At 44.1% G+C, this 21,779-nt stretch overlaps 1 protein-coding gene across 1 annotated transcript in view; it reads right to left on the bottom strand.

Moving 5' to 3' along the window:
• Window positions 1-21,779, bottom strand: part of JARID2 (jumonji and AT-rich interaction domain containing 2) — a 263,241-nt gene that overhangs the window by 59,396 nt on the left and 182,066 nt on the right. Inside the window, exon 4 of the mRNA XM_048507604.1 lies at window positions 7,210-7,379. Within this exon, the coding sequence (XP_048363561.1) occupies window positions 7,210-7,379 (170 nt within the window). The remainder of the gene's footprint in view (window positions 1-7,209; window positions 7,380-21,779) is intronic.

Here is a 21,779-nt window from a genome sequence, read left to right as displayed (position 1 = left end):
GTTTGTTTATTTAACCGTCTGTTTTGAACAGAATCACATATTCAAGGTGCCTTAAAACAGTATTCCAACGGTGTATTAATTCTTAATCACAATCACTTCTGGAAGGAAGGAAGGAAGGAAGGAAGGAAGGAAGGAAGGAAGGAAGGAAGGAAGGAAGGAAGGAAGGAAGGAAGGAAGGAAGGAAGGAAGGAAGGAAGGAAGGAAGGAAGGAAGGAAGGAAGGAAGGAAGGAAGGAAGGAAGGAAGGAAGGAAGGAAGGAAGGAAGGAAGGAAGGAAGGAAGGAAGGAAGGAAGGAAGGAAGGAGGCTAAATTAAGCTAAGCTGCTGGGCATGGGAGTTACTTCTTTTAATGGCAACTGAAATTTACGAAAACAGTAACATTTGGAATCAAACAACACCTAGAGCTAGAGGTCTGCTGAGATGGCAATATGGCAGTATCTTTGACTATTGAAGCTTATGCTCTGAAGATCTTGTTTAGCTGTAAGATGCTATTGGACTAGAATCTTGCTCCTGTACTCCAGACCAACAAGGTTACCCACCTGAAACTGCACTGGCATTAGAGATTGAATAAATATAATAATTTCAACCACATATACTTTTAGTGCACAAGAGACAGGAAACCAGATCATCGGTGTACATTCTGCTGACCCACACTGCTGTAGCCTTATGCAAGCTTTCAAGTTGCATATTCTTCATCAGTTAATATGAAAGAAATTTATTTATTTATTTATTTATTGTTTAAACTTTTATACCCCCCCCCCCATCCCCTAGGGGCTCTGGGCGGTGAACAACAACTTAAAACATAATAAATACATTACTAAAAACTTTAAAACAGCGGTAACATAATACTGATAATAATAATAATAATAGGGAAATCTCAGGGAAATCTCAGTCAATAATAGGGAAATCTGTCAGACTGGAGAAATTTCAGTAGAAACACTGCTCACTCTGGCAATTTTGGGAGAAAACAGAGATATCGGTAATTGAATCGCTGTGCCATTTTTTCTTTCTTTCTGTGATGAGGACTCTTTCATACTGGCTTGAATTCATCACGTTTGTTCTTAAAAGAAGTTACGTCTCAAACCAGCAAAATCCAGAGTTTAGACAGCATCTGTTTTTGTCAAAAGCAGCATTTCACTGCTCTTCAGGAATAGCTGGCAGAATTTCTGCTATATTTACTCAAGTGCAAACTGTTTTCATCTGGACGGAAATCAAACTGTGACATTACCGCCACGACAGAAATAATTTCACTTCAAGAGCCTTCTGTGTAATTTGGGCTTTGGGTTCTGAAAAAAACTGGATTCCATTCTGTTAATTATTTGCCCAGTTCACGCGCCCCCCACCACTTTCCTTTCCTTGAGCCCGTCTTTCTTCCCACAATTAGCCCAGCTGTGACTCAGAAACACTAAAACAATTTAAGCCGTCACAATGATTTAAGGATGAAGCCGGGTCAAGGTATGTGGGCCTTAAAGCCTGGCCTAGTCAATACGCAGCTTGCCAAATGCTACATTTCTGAAGGATTAGAATCTCCCCCCTCACCATTTTGACAGGAGGCCCCATTTCAGGACTATGTATAGGTGGAAAATCCTGCCCAGGCTGCCTGGCCTCTGCCTCAGCCCTGAGAATATAAGGCCTGGCTTCTATTTACGCACAGGCCAGGGTGCCAACATAAATGTAACCTAACCCGTTTAAAAGCCATTTTTATATTTGCCATCATGATGTAAAAGGAACCATAGTGTAAATGAGAATCGGCACTGTAGCCTCCAAGGGAAAAAGAACCACCGTGCATACGCTGTTGCTCTTGGAGAAGTAATCGCGGAGAACAGAGTTCACTGGAGCCTCGATAACCAGCAGAAGTGCTTGGGTGAGTCAATTTAAAACCGGTACGCAAGGCAAGAAGCAGAAAGACAGACTGCCCTTCAAAACATGCGCCCTCCATCACCAGTAGACCATGAATAGCCTGGCATTATAGCTATGACATACAGCCCAATTTCTCTTTTCTCTCCCCCCCTCCCCTCCCAAGCAACTAGTGAAAGCAGTAGAGCATAGGACAACTGTTTATCCTCTGGGGATTAAAACAGGGGGAAACTTATAGGAGCTTTTTTTTCTTGGAGGGAAACTGTCAGTAGAAGAGGAAAGTTGGGAGATCCCTGAGAATCTTTGACCCAAGACACCAAATTTGTGCAACACAAAGCTAAAAGGAAGAACTGGTTTTCTTTTCCGTGATCAGCACGGGGCACAGAAAACGAATGTAACAAAATGCCCTGCTGGATCAAAACCAATCATTCTTCTATTCCAGTGGTGGCGAACCTATGGCACGCGTGCCAGAGGTGGCACTCAGAGCCCTCTCTGTGGGCACGCGCGCACAGAGTTTGTCATGTGGGGGTAGCAGAAAATCTCCCCCCCCCCCACACACACATCTAGGCTGGCCTTGCTTCTGAGTAAACCCTCCTAGGGTCATGATTCACTCATTCGAAGCGTTGCACTGTTGCTTCACCAAGCTTACTCCCAAGTAATGAGCGCCTCGGAGCAAACCGTTTTTTCTAAACTAAAAACTAAAACCTCAGTATTCTGGTTCAATTGCCATGTTGGCACTTTGCGATAAATAAGTGGGTTTTACGTTGCAATTTGGGCACTCAGTCTCAAAAAGGTTTGCCATCACTGTTCTATTCGATCATCCAGTTTCCATATAGTGGTTAGCCAGATGTCCTGGAAGACCCACAAGTGGGGGCACAAAAGCCAATATTTTCACCTACTTTTTCACCCCAGCAATGAACATTCAGAGAGATAAAGAAATGCCAACCTGAAAGATCTGTTATACTAATCACCAGACTGCAGAATAGCTAAAATTACTAATTAACGAAGCACAGTCACTCTGACGATGCTCAAGGAGAACGTCATATGCTCCGGATCTCGACTCTCGCCTTTTAAGAAGGTGCAGGGGCTAAACACTGGGTTCAATTAAACCCACACACTATTAAAATGCTCAGAGTGTTTTGAGTCAATCAGCAGTGTTGTCTGACTAAATAATTAGGCAATTATTACAGCATTTTAATATAGGTTATTGTTTGAAGCTTTTAATGAACAACAGTTTTGCTCCACACCCACCACAGACTGATCTTTTATTGTGGTTAAAAAAAATATATATGTCAAAGACAAATCCCGGTTAAAACTCTGTAGACAGTCTTGCATATTTGCCGATTCTTTGAGCTGAAAGCTGTTAAATTTAAAGCTGACGTTTATTGTCGCTAATAAAGAGAGACAGTTTCATGCCTTTAAGCATATGCAACTTCCCATGTGGAAATGGTAAATTCTGAAGGATGTAGCACTACAAATCACGAATAGTTCTGAATTTTCAGGAGACAGGGGATAAAATTCTGAATGCTTGGGGCCCCCCACCCCACTTTAAAACCATACAGACCTGAAGCACATAAAAAACCAACCCCTACCCCCACCCCACGCCTGCATTTTCAAGAAGCTCTTTCATTACCACATCTGTAAACCTGTAGCTTGTTTTGGAATGTGCTTATTCAGCTGTTTAATCTGAGTCCAATATGAATAGAGTTCAAAGAGCCCTTAGTGTTTCTAGGCAGGCCATTACGGCCTTCTTTAGATGAGGGAGTCTTGAGGGATTTTTGTGTACAGACCTTTTGGATACAATGCTTTCAGCTGCAAACCTTTCAGAGGTTAAGCGAGGCAGGGGAACATCGAGTTTGAAGGCAGCAAAGTATCAAATAAGCACAGAATTAAAACTGCTGTTATCCTTGGAAATAAAATTCAACTCCTGGTAATTCAGCCATATACCACGATGATAGACGTTATCGTTCAATATCTGGTTCAGTGCTACTGGCAGGCATCTTTACACTCCAGATGTTATGAGACCTGACTATTCCTATTTTGCCCCTACCAGCATGGCCAATTGGCCATGCTGGCAGGGGCTGATGGGAATTGTAGTCCATAACATCTGGAGTGCCACAGTTCGCCACCACGGAACTAGGAAGAGAGACTTAGCCGATTATCTCTTCTTACTCGCTCCCTTAATCTGCCCAACTGCAGACTGTTGTGGTAACGAAAATTCTGCTCCTATGGATGTTCTGATATATCCAGTGTAATTATATATTTGAAAAATATTTAATTGGTACCGTATATACTCGTGTATCAGCCGACCCATGTATAAGCCGAGGCACCTAATTTTACCGCCCAAACCTGGGAATAAGCTGAGGGTGGGAAGCTGGGAGGCAGAGGGAGTTCCTTATTTGGGCAGTGACTCCCCCTGATGTCACTGCCCAAATAAGGGGCTCCCTCTGCCTCCTGGGGTTTGACCAGCCAGCCAGGGTGCCTCAGGGTTCCCCCTTCACCCTCCCAGAAGGGCAGCAACAAGCAGCTTCCGGGTGGCAGGGAGGTTGTCCCGGCCCCGCCCCCAGCCTCCTTGGGATGGATAGAAAATGGTGACTCACGTATAAGCCGAGGGGGCTTTTCTTAACCTTTAAACAGGACTGAAAAACTGGACTTATACGCGAGTATATACGGTATATTCTAGATGTTTTGAAATACTGGAAAAGGGGTTCCAAATCATCCTCGTTGCCCTTCTCTGCACTTTTTCTATCTCTTCAATATCCTTTTTGAGATGTGGCGACCAGAACTGAACACAGTACTCCAAGTGCGGTCGCACCACTGCTTTGGGCGAAGCACACTTTAGCAGAGTAAGTGGTTCTTCACTGAGATGCCAGCAAACCCCAAAAATACACATCAAGATTTGGGTAACCAGTTTTACTAGGGTGAAGCAGCATGAGCAGCATGAGAAAGAATTGGGCAGCCCAATTCGGGGCAGGAGAGGTGAATCCCCCTCAGGAAATGGCATGCGCTTACACTGATGTAAGCCTGGGGCAGTTACCCAGGCTGCTGAAGGGCTCTAGGATGCCCAGCTGCGGTGCCCAGCTCTGCGCTGGTGCTCCCACACCACCCTGAGTTACATTGCCATGGTGGAGGTGGTCCAGGGGAAGTGGCCGACCTTAGTCGGTCTCCAGAGCCCCGTTGGCTCCTGTGTGCTGGCAGAGATATGCCACGATTTTCATGGTGTGCCTCTATTCTCACCTATGAGGGATTTAACTGGGCCTTTTAAAAAACTTTCTGGGCTTCCCGCACCATGGGAAAGCCCTTTGGAAGGGTCAAGGCGGCATCAGAATGGCACTGTCCCTACCCACCAGCGCAATCTGGATTTGGTTGTTGGAGTGGAGATGCAGAAAGTGGAGCTGGATTAGGGCTGCCAGACTCCAAGGAGCAGTTGAATTACAACTGATATCCAGACTTCAAAGATCCAGGAGTTGCTACTTGTCCTGGCAGGGGAAAAAGGTCCATTGGTACTTACCCTGAAGGGGCCTTCTCCTGGTGGGCGATCTTGGGCATCTTGGATGGCTGATTTCCAACCTATTCTCAGGGAGGCAGGACTAAATGATGTCACTTCCTGTAAAGGGCTGGACACCATCTTAGATCCCCAGTATTATTCCTGCCTAGCAGGGAGAGCGGTGCTTGTGCGAGGGCTCCAAGCAATTTTGACTATTTTGACTATCTTTATTCCTTCTTTTCGTCTTGAATAGGGTGGAAAAAGGTATTTTTCAACCTCCCCTTTGACTTGTGCCAGTATAGCCATCCAAATCTCACTCCCTTCCAAGTGACCGCTACTTATAAACACTTCATAGAGTCAGGAGATCCAACCAGAGACCTTTAATGTTTCATACAGGATAGACCTGACAAAACCACATACCCAGATGCAAGGCACGTTAGTCTGACAAGATGCTAGGAATTAAAAATTAGTTGTATTTTAAAGATTTGACATTAAATATAATGGTCAAGAACAGGGCCTGTATAACCACACCACTCCTTATAATACCCAGTGCTATGGAAATGTTTTTTAAAAACTCAAAACACGGCCACTACAGTTCGATCCCTTGGCTGTGGAGCAGGCAGAAATTCCAGTTTGGGATGGAAGTTCTAGATACAAAGAATAATCATGTCATGTATACAGAACTGTGTTCAGTTCTGGACTGTGTTCAGTTCTGGTCGCCACATCTCAAAAAGGATATCGAAGAGATAGAAAAAGTGCAGAGAAGGGCAACGAGGATGATTGAAGGATTGGAGCACCTTCCTTATGAGGAGAGGCTGCAGCGTTTGGGACTCTTTAGTTTGGAGAGGAGACGTCTGAGGGGGGATAGGATTGAAGTCTATAAAATTATGCATGGGGTAGAAAAGGTTGACAGAGAGAAATTTTTCTCTCTTTCTCACAATACTAGAACCAGGGGGCATTCATTGAAAATGCTGGGGGGAAGAATTAGGACTAATAAAAGGAAACACTTCTTCACACAACGTGTGATTGGTGTTTGGAATATGCTGCCACAGGAGGTGGTGATGGCCACTCACCTGGATGGCTTTAAAAAGGGCTTGCACAGATTTATGGAGGAGAAGTCAATCTATGGCTACCAATCTTGATCCTCCTTGATCTCAGATTGCAAATGCCTTAGCAGACCAGGTGCTCAGGAACAGCAGCAGCAGGTCATTACTTTCACATCCTGCATGTGAAAGGCACCTGGTGGGCCACTGCGAGTAGCAGAGTGTTGGACTAGATCAGAGGTAGGGAACCTGCGGCTCTCCAGATGTTCAGGAACTACAATTCCCATCAGCCCCTACCAGCATGGCCAATTGGAGAGCCGCAGGTTCCCTACCCCTGGACTAGATGGACTCTGGTCTGATCCAACAGGCTGTTTCTTATGTTCTTATGAGAGGCCTCGGGAGCGGGGTTCCCAAATGCGATGTTGAAAGTGACCACATGCACTTTATTACAGAGCGGCCTAGCAGAAACAAATCAGTACTAGAGAGTGAAGCAGCGCTTTGTTAAGTCAATAGGTGTCATGGGTTTAACATACGAACCCAACTTACACAGGGAGACAAGGTAAGAGATGGGATGACAGAGGAAGTAAAGCCATTTCCAGTGAACAAGAGCTAAACAAAAGAAAATTCCATTTACTGTCCTATTGGTCTATTTCTAGAAAACGGCCCTTGTAATGACTGCTCTTTATTACCACAGGAACCCTCAGACTGCAGAGGTGAAATATATAATGGCAAAGAAAGGGCATACGTGCCACAGCTCTTGGAATTTTGAGTTAGTTACCCGAGTCTGATGCAGTGGGGGGACGGGGGGGGGGGGAATTCTTACCTCGAAGGCAGAGAAATGTAAGGAAATCTTCTGTCTTGGGCTTCCTTTTAGAGAGGTCAGAAATCTGTGTAGCTGGTGGGGGCAATAATGGCTCCACTATCTTTATGGGAGTTGTGCTGGGACTGTTTGGCTGAGACTGAGCAAACTTCCTTTGTGCCTGCAGCCTTGGCCTAAGAAAAAAAACAGAAGACAAATGCAATTAGGCAGCAGAACAGGAAAAATTAACTAGGAAGCAACATGAAGGTCAAGGTCTTAAACAAATGCCTGTCCAGTCTTCCCATAAAACTGCCAACTATTCGGTATACTCCTGAACACAAGTTATTAGATCTGACAAATACAACATGGTTTTCAAACTACTAAGCAGCTTATACAGAAAAAAACTACAGTAGGATGTTCAAATGTGCACAATTAAAATTATGAATAGATGTCAACTTTTCACACAATAGTTTTTGTAGATGTACCCAATTCCATAAAGGTTAAAGATGCAGAAAGGAGTTCTCTCCCAAAATGAGAGAGGAGCAGCAGGCGATGGGAAACGCTACACAAGAACAGAGCATTTGCACCTATTACTTGCATTCAAAAGTGACATTTTTATCTGATTATAATTAACTGAATAATATGTAAAACCTAGATCCTGTCTCAGATAAAGATGTTAGTATGGTCAGTTGAGGTGCAGTGGTTGAGAAAATCCACATTAGAATATAATCCCAAACGAATATGAGAATTATCATTCATTTTCACATGCTGCCTTTGTCAGAACCATTATTTTGTGCATTACTGAACATTATACAAGAGCATTTATAGTTAATTGAATGACTATTACCACACATTCAAACAGATGGAGTAGCAGAGCTAGGTAGGCGCTAGGACCCAGGCAGAGCATTCTACAACAAAGAAGGTCTGACATGCTTTGTTCTGTGGTGGAGGAATATACAATCTAAAGTCGTATATTGCCCTCTCCCTGTATCGCCCCTCTAGGCCCCTCTGCTCTTTGGAAGCGGACCTGCTGGTGATCCCCGGCCCCAAAGCCATCCGGTTGACCTCTACAAGGGCCGGGGCTTTTATAGCCCTGGCCCCTACTTGGTGGAACAGGCTCCCAGGTGAGATCAGGGCCCTGCGGGACATACAGAGTTTCCGCAGGGCCTGTAAAACGGACCTGTTCCACCAGACATTTGGCCAACTGGGGTAACATCGATAGCCCGCTATATAGTAAACATCTGGCCTCCTGTGGGTGCAAGAAAGGGGGAGGGATGGGAGTTTGAAGCTGTCTGCCATTTATATATGGTTCTTTTAATTATAGGTAGAAATTGTTTTAATTGATTTTAATGTTATGAATTGATGTTGGACACCACCCTGAGTCCTCCGGGGGAGGGTGATATACAAATTCGATAAAATAAAAATAAATAAATCTACTAACATCTATTTGTGAGAGAGTATAGATTGTTCTGTTTTGTTAGAGTAACACCACTTCCTTGCACTAAATAGTAAGCAAGTTTTCAAATGCTTGTGGGCTCCTTCTAATAAGTGTATTTGAGCCCTGATACAACACTTGCTTCCCCCCCCCCCTCACTTCAAACATTGACTACACCCATTACAGTTACAGTTTTATGAGAAGGAACACACCCTCACACTCAAATAGAGCTAGCTGCAAATTCCATGTGTTTGCATCTTGACTACTGAACCTTGGGGGGCCATATGGTATGTTACTACGTTGTTCTCTACATTTCAATATTACTTGATCAGCAAGGAACGAAAGCAGAATCTAAGTGGTTCTGGCAACTCAAGAATTAGAACTATTTGCAACAAAAACACAGAGCTCCTGCCAATGGAACATCTTGCTAAATCATCAGGCAATTTATTAAGGACAGACAAGTACTCCTCAAGCACTCGAACTACAATATGATACACATTATCAGTCATAGCCATAGCAGCAGCTCAGGTAATCTGACGATGTCCTCTGTGCCACCTTTGGCCTGCAGAAGACCTTTCAAATTAGATTCCCCTCCACAATCTGATTATATATATTATCTAGAGGAATCTTAGCCCGGCTGCCGGATGACCGCAGTACTACAGTCTTTGATTGGCTCCTGCCTTTTAAGTTGCTGGAAAAGTTTCAGCGGTTCTAAAAGCTGTGCCAAGTTCATGTCATTTCGCCAGCTGAAAATGAACATTCTTGTCGACTTCTCTCCAAGCGGCAGTAATTTGTGTAAACACTCTGTGATTCTAGATCCCCGGCCCCTGGTGAGAATCGTTGTGTTTGCGCACATGTTTCCTTCTCACAAGATGCAGTATTGTATCCAGAGCCTGCTATGTTTCTTCAGAGCATGACAAATATTCTCACAGGTGCACATGAAAGGCTCCCCTGGTATAGGAGGAGGAAAAAAGGGGCGGAGATCCATCAACCACATGCCCAGCTATGACCCACAGAGAAGTCTTTTGAGACATCTCCGTTTTGTCGGACTTAACCTAAACATATAGATGAGTCAGGGGTTTCCATTTAACATTTTTCTTTGTGTGCGCTGAGCTTTCTTTTGTGTATAAGTGGTAAGATCAGCAGCCTCAATCCCACTGGGAATTCATCAGAATCAGAGCTCACAGTTCATGAAAATCAATGCTAATTGGTTACATTGACGTGCTGTTTAATAATAAAATTGTAGAAATACAACAGGTCCTCTGAGGGTCACTTTGGACCTCCAGACAAAGGTTCTTTTTGCCTCCTCTCACACCACACATCTTAAACATTGTATAGAAGCAACCAGATGTCTTGCTCAGCTCCTATGAGGGTGTTGATGATAAGGACACCTCAAATTTTGTCTCCTAGCCTCCTCCTCTGTCTAAGAGGCCCTGAATATAAATTTGCAATTTGTTTGTAACAACACTGATGATATCAGGATAATGAAGAAGAAGAAGAAGAAGAAGAAGAAGAAGTAGTAGTAGTAGTAGTAGTAGTAGTAGTAGTAGTAGTAGTAGTAGTAGTAGTAGTAGTAGTAGTAGTAGTTGTTGTTGTTGCTGTTGTTGTTGTTGGTTTCAGGTAGCCGGTTTGAAGTTGACTCAGCCTTCCATCCTTCCAAGGTTTAGTTAAACCTTGCTGGGGGTAAAGTGTAGACAACTGGGGAAGGCAAGGGCAAACCACCCCACAAACAAAGTCTGCCTAGTAAACTGGACGTTTGCAATCTACAGTAGGATAGAGCGAGCAACCAAGTCAAAAGTCTTTTATTTGCTTATTTAGATATTTATACCCTGCCTTTCTACCCAATGGGGACCCAAAGTAACCAACTACACTAGCTCTCGAGCAGTTCATCGGTACATACAAAATCCTGACCATGTAAACCTCTTTCCAAAGCTCTTTCCCTCTAGGTTCTGATTTCAACATGTCTTGGTGGAGGCTAGAAACAGGCCAGAAACGTATGCCAATAGGCTCAAGGAGAAAAATCCAATGCCAGAGTCATGATCCAGTGCAGAAATGGGAGGAAACAGCCTTTGCAAACTGCACAGAATAATCAAGAAAAGGCAATCTGATCGAAAATAAATGTTCTAATTCAGGCAAGATATATTCTACACAAGAGGACAGCTTGCATGATTAAAACGGCCTCTCTGCTGGCCTTCAAACCATGAAATTATATCAGGCTGCACGATCAGCTCTGCTCCCATACCACAGAGATATTTATAGCACACAGTCACTAATGTGCACCATCAAGCAGAATAGCAAAAGCTTCTCTTGACTACAGTGTGGTGACATGCCCAGAGTCATGGAGAAAGGTGATGTTCATCTAGCAGAGCAGAGCAAGAGGTCAGGAAGTAAGTGATTAAGTAACTAAGCTTCAGTTATGAGACACAACAGCTGAACTGGATACCTCTCAGCAAAACCCCCTCCAATCATTGTTTGGCTTCTAGAAAAAGCTGCATTCTGTAATTGCGAAGCTCAGTCAAATGTATTTTGACTGCTTGGGCAAGTTAAACCTAAAATGTTCCACAGATGTTGAATAAAAGCAGAAAGATGATAAATTACAGTTAAATTGCACCTTTGCCTCATTTTGACCAATGTTCCTGTATTCCATCACAACTGTTACTGTGAAGGAAAAGGAGGGTTTGCCCAGAGTCGGGGCCCTTTTTCCAGTAATGTACTGAGAAACAGGGTCCTTGATCCAGGTACTCTCAAACAGCTGAGTTTTTGAATTTTTATTAAAAACAAATAAAAGAAAAGAAAATGCAAGCAGGTTTCTCTCAGATCTAGACTGTTCCAAGTATCAAATAAGCAATACAGTTGAAGGCCTGAATCGGGTCTTAGAATGAGTCTGTCTGTCTGTCTGTCTGTCTGTCTCTGTCTCTCTCTTTCTCTCTCTAGCCTCATGTCAGGGTTTTTATGGCATCTTCCTCTGTAGTCCAGGAAAAGGGAGTGGAAATTAAGAGCCATCTGTCAGGTCCTGGGATGTGGCCTTGTAAAACCCAATTTCCGTAATGTAAACACAAACACAGTTTACAACTTTAATGAGGGCCAAAAGGTTGCGCTGTTTACGGCCTAAGACCAAGCGGTTGCCATACAAGATAAGTGATCTCTGAGTAACTAAAAGAATGAATGCACTTCCTTCACAATTACCTTTTCACATTCATACATACAACAGGCATGATTTTATGAACTGCCCCATATTCCACCAAGCATATGATGCCAGAAGATTGCAACGAATAGTACAAGCTTTCATTACCACCTCCTACCAAATTTTGACAGATTGGGTGTGGCACAGGGGGTCAGCTGCAGTGGCTTGATCTTAGGAGGGGGCAACCAGATATCGATAAAGGCTAGGCCAGTGATGGTGAACCTTTTCGAGACCGAGTGCCCAAACTGCAACCCAAAACCCACTTATTTATCGCAAAGTGCCAACACGGCAATTTAACCTGAATACTGAGGTTTTTGTTTAGAAAAAACGGTTGGCTCCAAGGCGCGCATTACTTGGGAGTAAGCTTGGTGGTAGTCGGTGGCATTGCTTTGAAGCAACCGTGCAATGGTTTGAATGGGTGAATCATGACCCTAGGAGGGTTTAGAAGCAAGTCCCACTGCCAGCAACTGAGCTTACTCTCAGGTAAAGGACTGCGCTTTAGTTCTTCCCATGAAAATCAGTGGGGTTTAACAATTGTGCTAATTAACAGGGTTACTCTTACACATCGTTGCTCCAGCTGACCCAGGCCAGCCCTAGATGTGGGGACTCTTCCACACACCCCCACGAGATGAACTCTGTGCACATGTGCCCACAGAGAGGGCTCTGAGTGCCACCTCTGGCACCCGTGCCATAGGTTCGCCACCACTGGGCTAGGCCAAGCCTATTGCATGTGTATGACCAGATCACCAATTTGATCGGGATTGGCTGTTAGGCATAGAGGCGGCTCCATCCAAGAAAGGTGTTCCTTCGGGTTGGCAGAGTAAAGGAGACCGTGACTGTTCTGGACCCCTCCCCTGGCTTCCAGGTGGAAGGCAGCTCCTGACAGCAGATTTATGGATGGCCGCAGTAGGAGGAAAAGGGCAAGTCCAAAGTCTGATCTGTTCTAGGCAGACCCAACAGCACACGGCCAGGTGAGGGAACCAGTTCAAGGGAGTAAGGGAACTCTCTTATGAGGGAACCTTCTGGCAAACAAATAAAATTCTTCTGAAGAACTTACAAGCGTGAGTATGACTTCTCATGAGGCATATGGAGAGGTGCAGAGGTGGGATCCAGCAGGTTCTCACCAGTTCCCGAGAGTGGGTTACTACTTATTTGTGTGTGCCGAGAGGGGGTTACTAATTGGGTCCGCTTTTCCGCCTCCACGCCCTCGCCTCCCCGAGAGGCATCCTGCCTTTGAACGTTAAGGTTCCATATAGCAATTGCGACTAATAATGTAACTCCCTGAACTGGGTTAATCCCTTCCAGGTACTGCAATTCACGGATTCTCAGCCTTTCGTACCTTTTATCTCACCAGTCTCTATCAAAGAACCTGTGTGTTTCACCATTGCTGTGTTCAGATTTGTGAGTTGGGGCATTTTCTATAATGTGATGATGATTTAGAAATGACCTGGTGCAAAAAAAAATTTTTGGGGTCGTGGTGGGGTGGCATCCAACTCAGGTTTTGCCCAGGGCTCAGGTTTGCCTAGGTACGCCTCTGCCCACTTTGTGAGGGGAGGCTGGCAAGGGAACCTGTTACTAAAATGTTTGGATCCCACCACTGGAGAGGTGTTCCTTTCTCAGTGGGTTGAAAGCATCTACCTTAACAGCATCCTCTGCCTGGGCTTGGCCAGAACAAGACCAGGTGATCACATAGGGTTTCTTCTGCCAAATTTTGTCTTGGAATCTCAGTTGGACAGAGCACACACACTACCTCCCCTAATGGCGGAAAACAGCTATGAAGCTCAGGGGTGGGAATAGGACAGTTTATTGAACTTTTACAAGCAAGGCGAAAAAAAATAATCCTGATCTTCTCTTTCAAGTATATTGTTTTACAATTTTAAAAATAACCAAATGCTTGTCGTTGTGATAGGAGGAATGTGGATTTTGAATCCATCAGAAGCTTTTCGACCCATCCTCCGATGGAGCTCAGTTACCTGAACAAGCACAAATAAATCCTAAGGACACTCTTGCCATTTACCAGCCATCCTCTCCCTCAAATCAATACATAAACCAGGACTGCTAGAAATAAACAACCGCAGTACCATTGGCTGACTATTTATCCATCCTCTCCAAGGTTGAAAGACTTCCTGTTCAATTAATTCCTTCATTAACCCTTATCCCTTTGAGTAAATTTTTTCCCTGCCTGCCAACAGGAAGTGATAAAAGTCACAAGGTCAGCTTGCTTCAGAGCAGCTTAACCTTTCATGAAGGTTACTGTCTGCAGTCTCAGCATACCAGAAACCAGATACCTGCTGCAGCTCATTGGGTCTTTTAATAGGTTCCCAACCATCTGGGTCCCAGTAGTTTCTCAGCATTCCATCAGAAATTGAAAATGGTTTTATGTTGCCTCAGTACAAAACATTGTGGATGGCACTTAACTACACTGAAGCCAACGGTTGTTTCCGTTCTTGATTCTTCCCCCCAATATTGATATTAAACCCGGCATCAAATATCTGGGGTCTTCCCAACATGAAAGAAAAAGATACTACCATTGGCAGGCCCACAGAAAGAGGTAGTAAATATGTAGGTTAATTAGCGTCATGCAAATTTACGAAGTCACCTTTAGCCTCTCTACAAGAAGAAGAAGAAGAAGAAGAAGAAGAAGAAGAAGAAGGAGGAGGAGGAGGAGGAAGAGGAAGAAGGAGGAGGAGGAGGAGGAGGAGGAGGAGGAGTTTGGATTTATATCCCCCCTTTCTCTCCTGCAGGAGACTCAAAGGGGCTGACAATCTCCTTGCCCTTCCCCCCTCACAACAAACACCCTGTGAGGTAGGTGGGGCTGAGAGAGCTCCGAGAAGCTGTGACTAGCCCAAGGTCACCCAGCTGGCGTGTGTGGGAGTGTACAAGCTAATCTGAATTCCCCAGATAAGCCACCACAGCTCAGGCGGCAGAGCTGGGAATCAAACCCGGTTCCTCCAGATTAGATACGTGAGCTCTTAACCTCCTATGCCACTGCTGCTCCAGTGGTTTTAATCGAGGTATCTTTTAGGAAGTGACAGGGGGTCCTGCCCGTGGGGTATTTCAGACAGGTATTTCAGCTCAGGTATTTCAGACAGCATGAGATCACTCACAAAAAGAAACCCAGGAGCACCCATGGTTGTGGCAATTGGCCAACATTCTAGCTTCATACACTGGGAACTCATTGTCAGAAACAATTAAATGGGCTTAAATTGGAATTCACTTCAAAGACACTTTAATTCCCCCTGCTCCAAAAAGTGTGTGTGGTGGGGACTGAGCTTTGATGATAACACTGACATGCTTATTATGAGGTATTAAAAATGACCGCAGGAAATACTTTCAAAATATACTGCCTTTGTTTGCAATTCACTGAATATTCTCAGGACGTCTTCAGCAGCTACAAGACATGACAACAGCGTGCTTTATCACTGTCTCCTTCCCAGTCACTGATCAGGTCATTTGCACCCAAGCAGACTAGAAATGTCAATAGGTATTCCCTGCTTTGGCTCCTCATATTTGTTTGTTGGTTGGTTTGCTGGACTTGATATCCCACCTTCTCCTGACTCAAAGAAAGGCTCAGACCAGCTAACAAGATTAAAAAAACATTGCGTACATCACGTATAACAATGGAATCACCTACAAAACAACAATTACAAAATCAAACAATAACATCAATATAATTGTCTAAAAGTCCTAAAAAGTCCTATGGCGCCAGTTTATGTTCAGTCTAATTTACACTGTAAAATTTAAAATTAATTTCACAAACGGTCTAAAACTCCCTCCGCCTATAGCAGTGGTGGCGAACCTATGGCACGGGTGCCAGAGGTGGCACTCAGAGCCCCCTCTGTGGGCACGCACAAACAGAGTCACCCCCCCCCCACACACACACATCTAGGTTGGCCTGGGCCTCTAGGCCTAATTTTGGGGAAGCAGTGTAGGTAACCTTGTTAAGCGCTGTTAAACCCCACTGATTTTCATGCAAAGAAGAAAAGTGTGATCCTTTACCTGGGAGTAAGCTCGGTTGCTGGCAATGGGGCTTGCTTCTGAGTAAACCCTCCTAGGGTCGTGATTCACCCATTGGAAGAGTTGCATGGTTGCTTCAAAGCAAAGCCACCGACTACCACCAAGCTTACTCCCAAGTAAGGCATGCCTCGGAGCCAACCCTTTTTTCTAAACTAAACCTCAGCATTCAGGTTAAATTCAGGCCTTGGGAACTGTCCGATCAGACCATTGTGCCAACTATTTGTACATTTTGTACAATCCCAAACAACGCAGAGCGTACACTTTGGCTCGTTTTAACGCTCTGCCTAACACTATGACTCTTGGCAGGTATAATAACACTCCATATGAGAACAGGTTATGCCAATGTAATATGGCCGTTGTTGAGACTGTTCAACATGTACTATTGGAATCTCCAATGTACGAGTCGTTACGCTCTATTGATAGAGAGCTTAAATGATGTCAGGCTACCATCTACTATGAATTTTCTACTCAACGGCTCCTGTGATCTCGTATGTGAGAATGTTGCGAGTTTTTTGAGGAACTATTTGGTCAGGCGCAATCATTGCCTACATAGTAGTAACGACTAAATTATTTTATGTGTGCGTGAATGTTGTGAATGTTCAACGTTGTTTTAATGTATTTTAATATTTTAATGTCTCAGTTAGTAGATAAATGCCCCTTTTTACTAACTCTGTAATTTATAATGCCAATAAAGGCTTTGGAATTGGTTAAATTGCTGTGTTGGCACTTTGCGATAAGTAAATGGGTTTTAGGTTGCAATTTGGGCACTCGGTCTCAAAAAGGTTCGCCATCACTGGCCTATAGCAATATGAATCATAACAAGGAAAGGGACAGAAGGGGAGCCGGTGAACTGGGAGGCCTTCTGGTTGAAAAACCATCGCTGCCTCAATCATAATGTCCTCCAGGGCAATATAGATGGGATGGTCCCAGACCGCTCAAGGCCTTGAAGGTTAACACCAACACCTTGGACATGATTCAGAATTCAACTGGTAACCAACGCAGCTTGAAGAGCACAGGTCAAAAATGTCCTGTTATTGGGGACCCTGTAAGGATGCTCACCACTGCATTTTGAACCAGTTGAAGCTTCCGGAGCAGCTTCAAAGGTAGGCCAGTGTAGTGCAAGTTATAGTAGTCAAGCCTGGAGGTGACCATTGCATGGAGCACTGTAGCTACGTCTGAGCAGGACAAGTGCCTAGCCTGGCATAGGTGGAAAAAGGGGACCTTGGCTGAGGGTACAACTTGGGCCTCCATCGAAAGAGAAGAGTCCAGGGCACATCCAGGCTTTTCACAGGAGAGGCAGATGCCAGTGCCACCCCATCTGACCCCAGCAGCTGGAAATTCCCCTCCATCACACCCCGTCCCAGCCATAGGACTTCTGTCTTCAAGGGATTCAATTTCAGTCTGTTCTTCTTTAGCCATCCCACCACAGCCTCCAAACACCTGGACAGAACATTAGCCAGCCGACCCTCCATCAACAGATAAAGCTGGGTGTCGTCAGCAGGCTGATGGCAACCCATCCCAAGACACAAACATTTCTTATCCCACCAACTACTTTGCACGATGGTGGCTTTCTTCACTGTTGACTCCAATTCCCCCGTACTGCGTACTCAATTTTAATTGTTATTCAGCACTTAGAATCAATCTGGCCACGTTATAAATAATCTCCAGTCTGATATGCCAATGAAGGCTTTGGATTGAAAAAATTAATCTCCAGTCTAAAATAATTGACTCTACAGGAGTCAAGGACTTGGGACATAATCCTCCTCAGTTATCTCAGCAGCGTCACAAACCACATACTGGGAAACCCTGACATTTGCCTGTTTATAGACAGATTTATAGATAAGACACATAACTTTTTTTGTTTTATTTGCTAGCATTTCCTACCCCCAGAGTTTCGGGAAATGGTAACAAGCCAATTCTGACTGCAGACGGAATTCCACTATTAAAAAAGCAGCATGTGTGCGCATAGACACAGACACACACACACACACACACACACACACACAAACTGCCCTGCCATCTTCATTTCAGAGCAATTAATGTTTCCATCTGGTAGCTGAGTCTTCCAGGGTATGAATATATATCCTGTTATGTGTTCCAATAATTCAAGATACCTAGATGCATTAAAGAGGCACTGTACTATAACTGAGGCATTGCAAAGGAGATTCACACAATGGTCCAGAAAGAATACCACACATAGTTCAGGATCAAATTCTTCTCCATCTCGGAGATCGCCTTTGTTGTAGACTTGACGGCAACATGTGGCCATGTGTGCACTCCATCCCACAAAAGAACATAAAAACTAGCCTGCTGGATCAGACCAGAGTCCATCTAGTCCAGCACTCTGCTACTCGCAGTGGCCCACCTTTGTGCCTTTGGGAGCTCACATGCAGGATGTGAAAGCAATGGCCTGCTGCTGCTGCTGTCCCTGAGCACCTGGTCTGCTAAGGCCAGGTTTGCACGGCAGCATTTGGAAGACGCTGCTTCCAAAAAACCTCACTCAGGGAGTGAAGTTCGAAAGCAGCGTCTTTGCGCTGCTGGGGGGGGGGGAGCGAGGGCGTTTTTGCCGTCCTTAGGACGCTGTTTATGGCCCGTGCGGAAAGGGCCAATCAGTAAATCAGCAGTTAAGTACCATATATGACATGTTTGTTACCTCTGAAAGCTTAGGTGAACTGCACAGACTTAAACCAGGACCTAGGAGACAGCCCTCTCAGTTACAGTGCCGTCTATTCTCCAACTTGCAGGGTGAGGCTTCAGAAGATCCTAATTCATAGGCAAGTACATAGTATCACTGAATCATAGAAAAATAACATTTGAAGGGACCTGCAGAACCATCTAGTCCAGGGGTAGGGAACCTGCGGCTCTCCAGATGTTCAGAAACTACAATTTCCATCAGCCTCTGTCAGCATGGCCAATTGGCCATGCTGGTAGGGGCTGATGGGAATTGTAGTTCCTGAACATCTGGAGAGCCGCAGGTTCTCTACCCCTGATCTAGTCCAACCCCCTGCACAAGGCAAGAAATTCACAACTGTCTCCTCTCACACCTTGAAGGAGAAGAAAGTCCCCCAGACACTTTGTAGTTAGAAACAAGCAGGTCACATGATGTCTGGGAACAAACTAGAAGCCAATGAGGAGCTTTTTGTGTTGGCTGCCCAACATTGCTGTTCTCAAGCTCAAACGTTACCAACATATAGGTAACCACAGGCAGATTTTTTTTTCCTCAGAAGGAACTACAGGTCAACAAATATGATTTTCCCAGCTTCTGAGAGTCACTCTTACACCTTTTAAGGAAGTAGTTTAAAAAATCCTTGGCCTCAAAAAGGTAATGGTTAACCAAAGTTCAAACAAAATGAACTGAACCCAAGATGCCTTCTGTCCAAGGAATCTGGTTCTACCCGTCTGTGAATCTTTGCATTTGAAACCTAGATCTCAAGCACAGAATGGTATATAAGAAAAAGAAGACAATGACCAACAAGTTTCAACTTAAAAGGTTTGAAAAGTCTGGAAAACCTCCCTTCGTCTTTTCTTCTCCTTTAAATAAGCTACCCCAGCATCTAGAACTTTCTTTATGTCCTCAAGAAAATGACACACAGCCATCTTTGGCAGGTGTTTCACACATGGAATACAAAGTCTTGGGGCAGGACTCAGGAGGTGGACAATACAGTCACAGAGAGCCTTCTAGTTCAATATTTTGCAAGTTTCAGATGGTTTGGGGCTACTCCCCTAACATAAAGATCATTCTTCCCTGGATTTCGCATGCCAAGCTGTCCTTTATTCTGTTTCCCAGACATTAGCAGATTTTAAATTATTCTACTCCATTTATAACCTGCCCTTCTTCCCAACAGGGGCCCAAGTGGCTTACATCGACCTTCTCTTTCCCATTTTATCCTCACAACAATTCTGTGAAGTATGTTAAGTTGAGAGGGTGATTCCCAACTCATTCTCAGGGAGGCAGGACTTAATTTGTTGTCACTTCCTGTAGAAGGCTTGATCACCCATCTTGGTCCAGTATTCTTCCTGCCTCATTAGAGGGAGCAGGTCTTGGAGATAGCTCCAAGTCAGCCTAGGCAATATTTCATTTTATTCCTTTTTCCTCATCTTTACCATCCTTTCGTCTAAGTCTGCGTCAGTGTGAGTCTTGTGTCGACCCTCCTCACCCCCGCCTCCATGTTAATAGTTTCCGGCCAAAAAACAGGACGCAAAGGCCTCTACTAAAATGGCTTCCCTGCGCTCCTTTTCCCCTCTGCCGGAGGTGTCACTATGGTGCTATCTGCACTGCTAACAGCTATTTAGCAGCATCTGATGACACAACAGAAAATAAAAATTCCTTCAAACAGCAGTCATTGGTGTGATAAAGAGGGACAGTGCTCTTCAGCTACACACAACAGCCCTTGGCTTTATTTACACAAGCAATAACTGGTGGAGTGAACAGCCAGGACAGAGCAACCATATGGGAAGATCAGGGATTCCGAATCATTTTGAGCCTACAGACATCCTTGGAATTTTCATATAGCATAACAGGCTTAACTACAGAATGGCTACCACCAGAAACAGAGCCAAGCACAAAAGGGTGGTTGCTAGAGGTGGAACTAATCACAAAGTCTCAAGGACTACGATCATGCATAATTCTAATAATGAGCCCTAACCATTTCAGGCAGAAATTCTCTTTAACTGGATGCTTTTTAAAATGAACATATTGTTTTTTTAAAAAAAATCTACACATCCAAGTAACAACAACAATAACCTTTATTAGGCATTTAAAATAGGCTCTAGATCGTTACCAGACATTTATGAAGTACAAATCAAGAGTACATTCAAAATAAGTTTAATTAATAAAATAAAAATAAAATAAAATAAACACAGACAGAAAGACTGTATATAGCAGTATACATTACTTAGAAAGTTCTGTCACTTATAAAAGAAATTTTGCTACTTTTTCCAAGAGCATGACAGCTGTATTGTTTAACAGAAGCTCCACAACAGAACTGTCAGAGTCTCTTTCAGATTTGTCTAGGGCAGTGGTGGCGAAACTTTGGCACTCTAGATGTTATAGACTACAATTCCCATCAGTCCCTGCCAGTATGGCCAATTGACCATGCTGGCAGGGGCTGATGGGAATTGTAGTCCATAACATCTGGAGTGCCAAAGGTTCGCCACCACTGGTCTAGGGCCAGCCTGGGAGAGAAATTCCTAATGCCCACATATCTTTACCCCGAGCAAATAGGATTTAAAAAAGGTTGCTCTACACTCGATCACATCCAAGTACATCTCCAATGGGCAAACAGAATACAAATTAAGTGGGAGATTTAAGTGAACCTGCTCTTACCTAAAGAAGACACCAGCAACATTTATAACTGGGCTCTAAGGGCTCAAAGGCTTCCATTATCCTTTCATGCATACATTTGAAAGTACAAGATATTTCCTTATCCTAAACGGGCTGATTTGTTATTCAGAACATGCCAGCTATCTTTGTGTTCTCGTTCATCAAATGAAACAGTTGGCATTCAGCGTTACACATTATACTAACAAAGCAAAAATGTTCAGCACAACTGCTAGAAGCAAGAACCAGGGAATGTGCAAAATCAGCAACAGCTTCCAACACAACAACAGTTTCTAATACAAGGGAGAAAGAGCTAGTGTATATTGATCCCTGGTGTTACAGCCAGTTGTAAACAGGTGGGCCATAAGATCAATGAGTCACAAAGTCTCACCTCCCATAATCACAGCAGAACACAAGTGTGAAAGGTTGAAGTTAATTAAGTAAAAATATACAGAGCCACAACAATGTAAATCATTAGTCACTGAAGGCAAGTATACTAGGAAATATTGGCAAAGCAATTAACAGAGGAAATACTGCAGATCACAACGAAACAAGAACAGACTTCAAGTATTTCACTGTAATGTTCCAATCCAGAGACTGCGTTTAGATCAAAAGTACCAATCCCATTTCTGGTTTTA

The sequence above is a fragment of the Sphaerodactylus townsendi genome, linkage group LG09, assembly GCF_021028975.2.
Source record: "Sphaerodactylus townsendi isolate TG3544 linkage group LG09, MPM_Stown_v2.3, whole genome shotgun sequence".
Lineage (NCBI taxonomy): Eukaryota > Metazoa > Chordata > Lepidosauria > Squamata > Sphaerodactylidae > Sphaerodactylus > Sphaerodactylus townsendi.
Note: the sequence above shows the minus strand (reverse complement) of the source record. Positions and strands in the feature narration are given on the sequence as shown.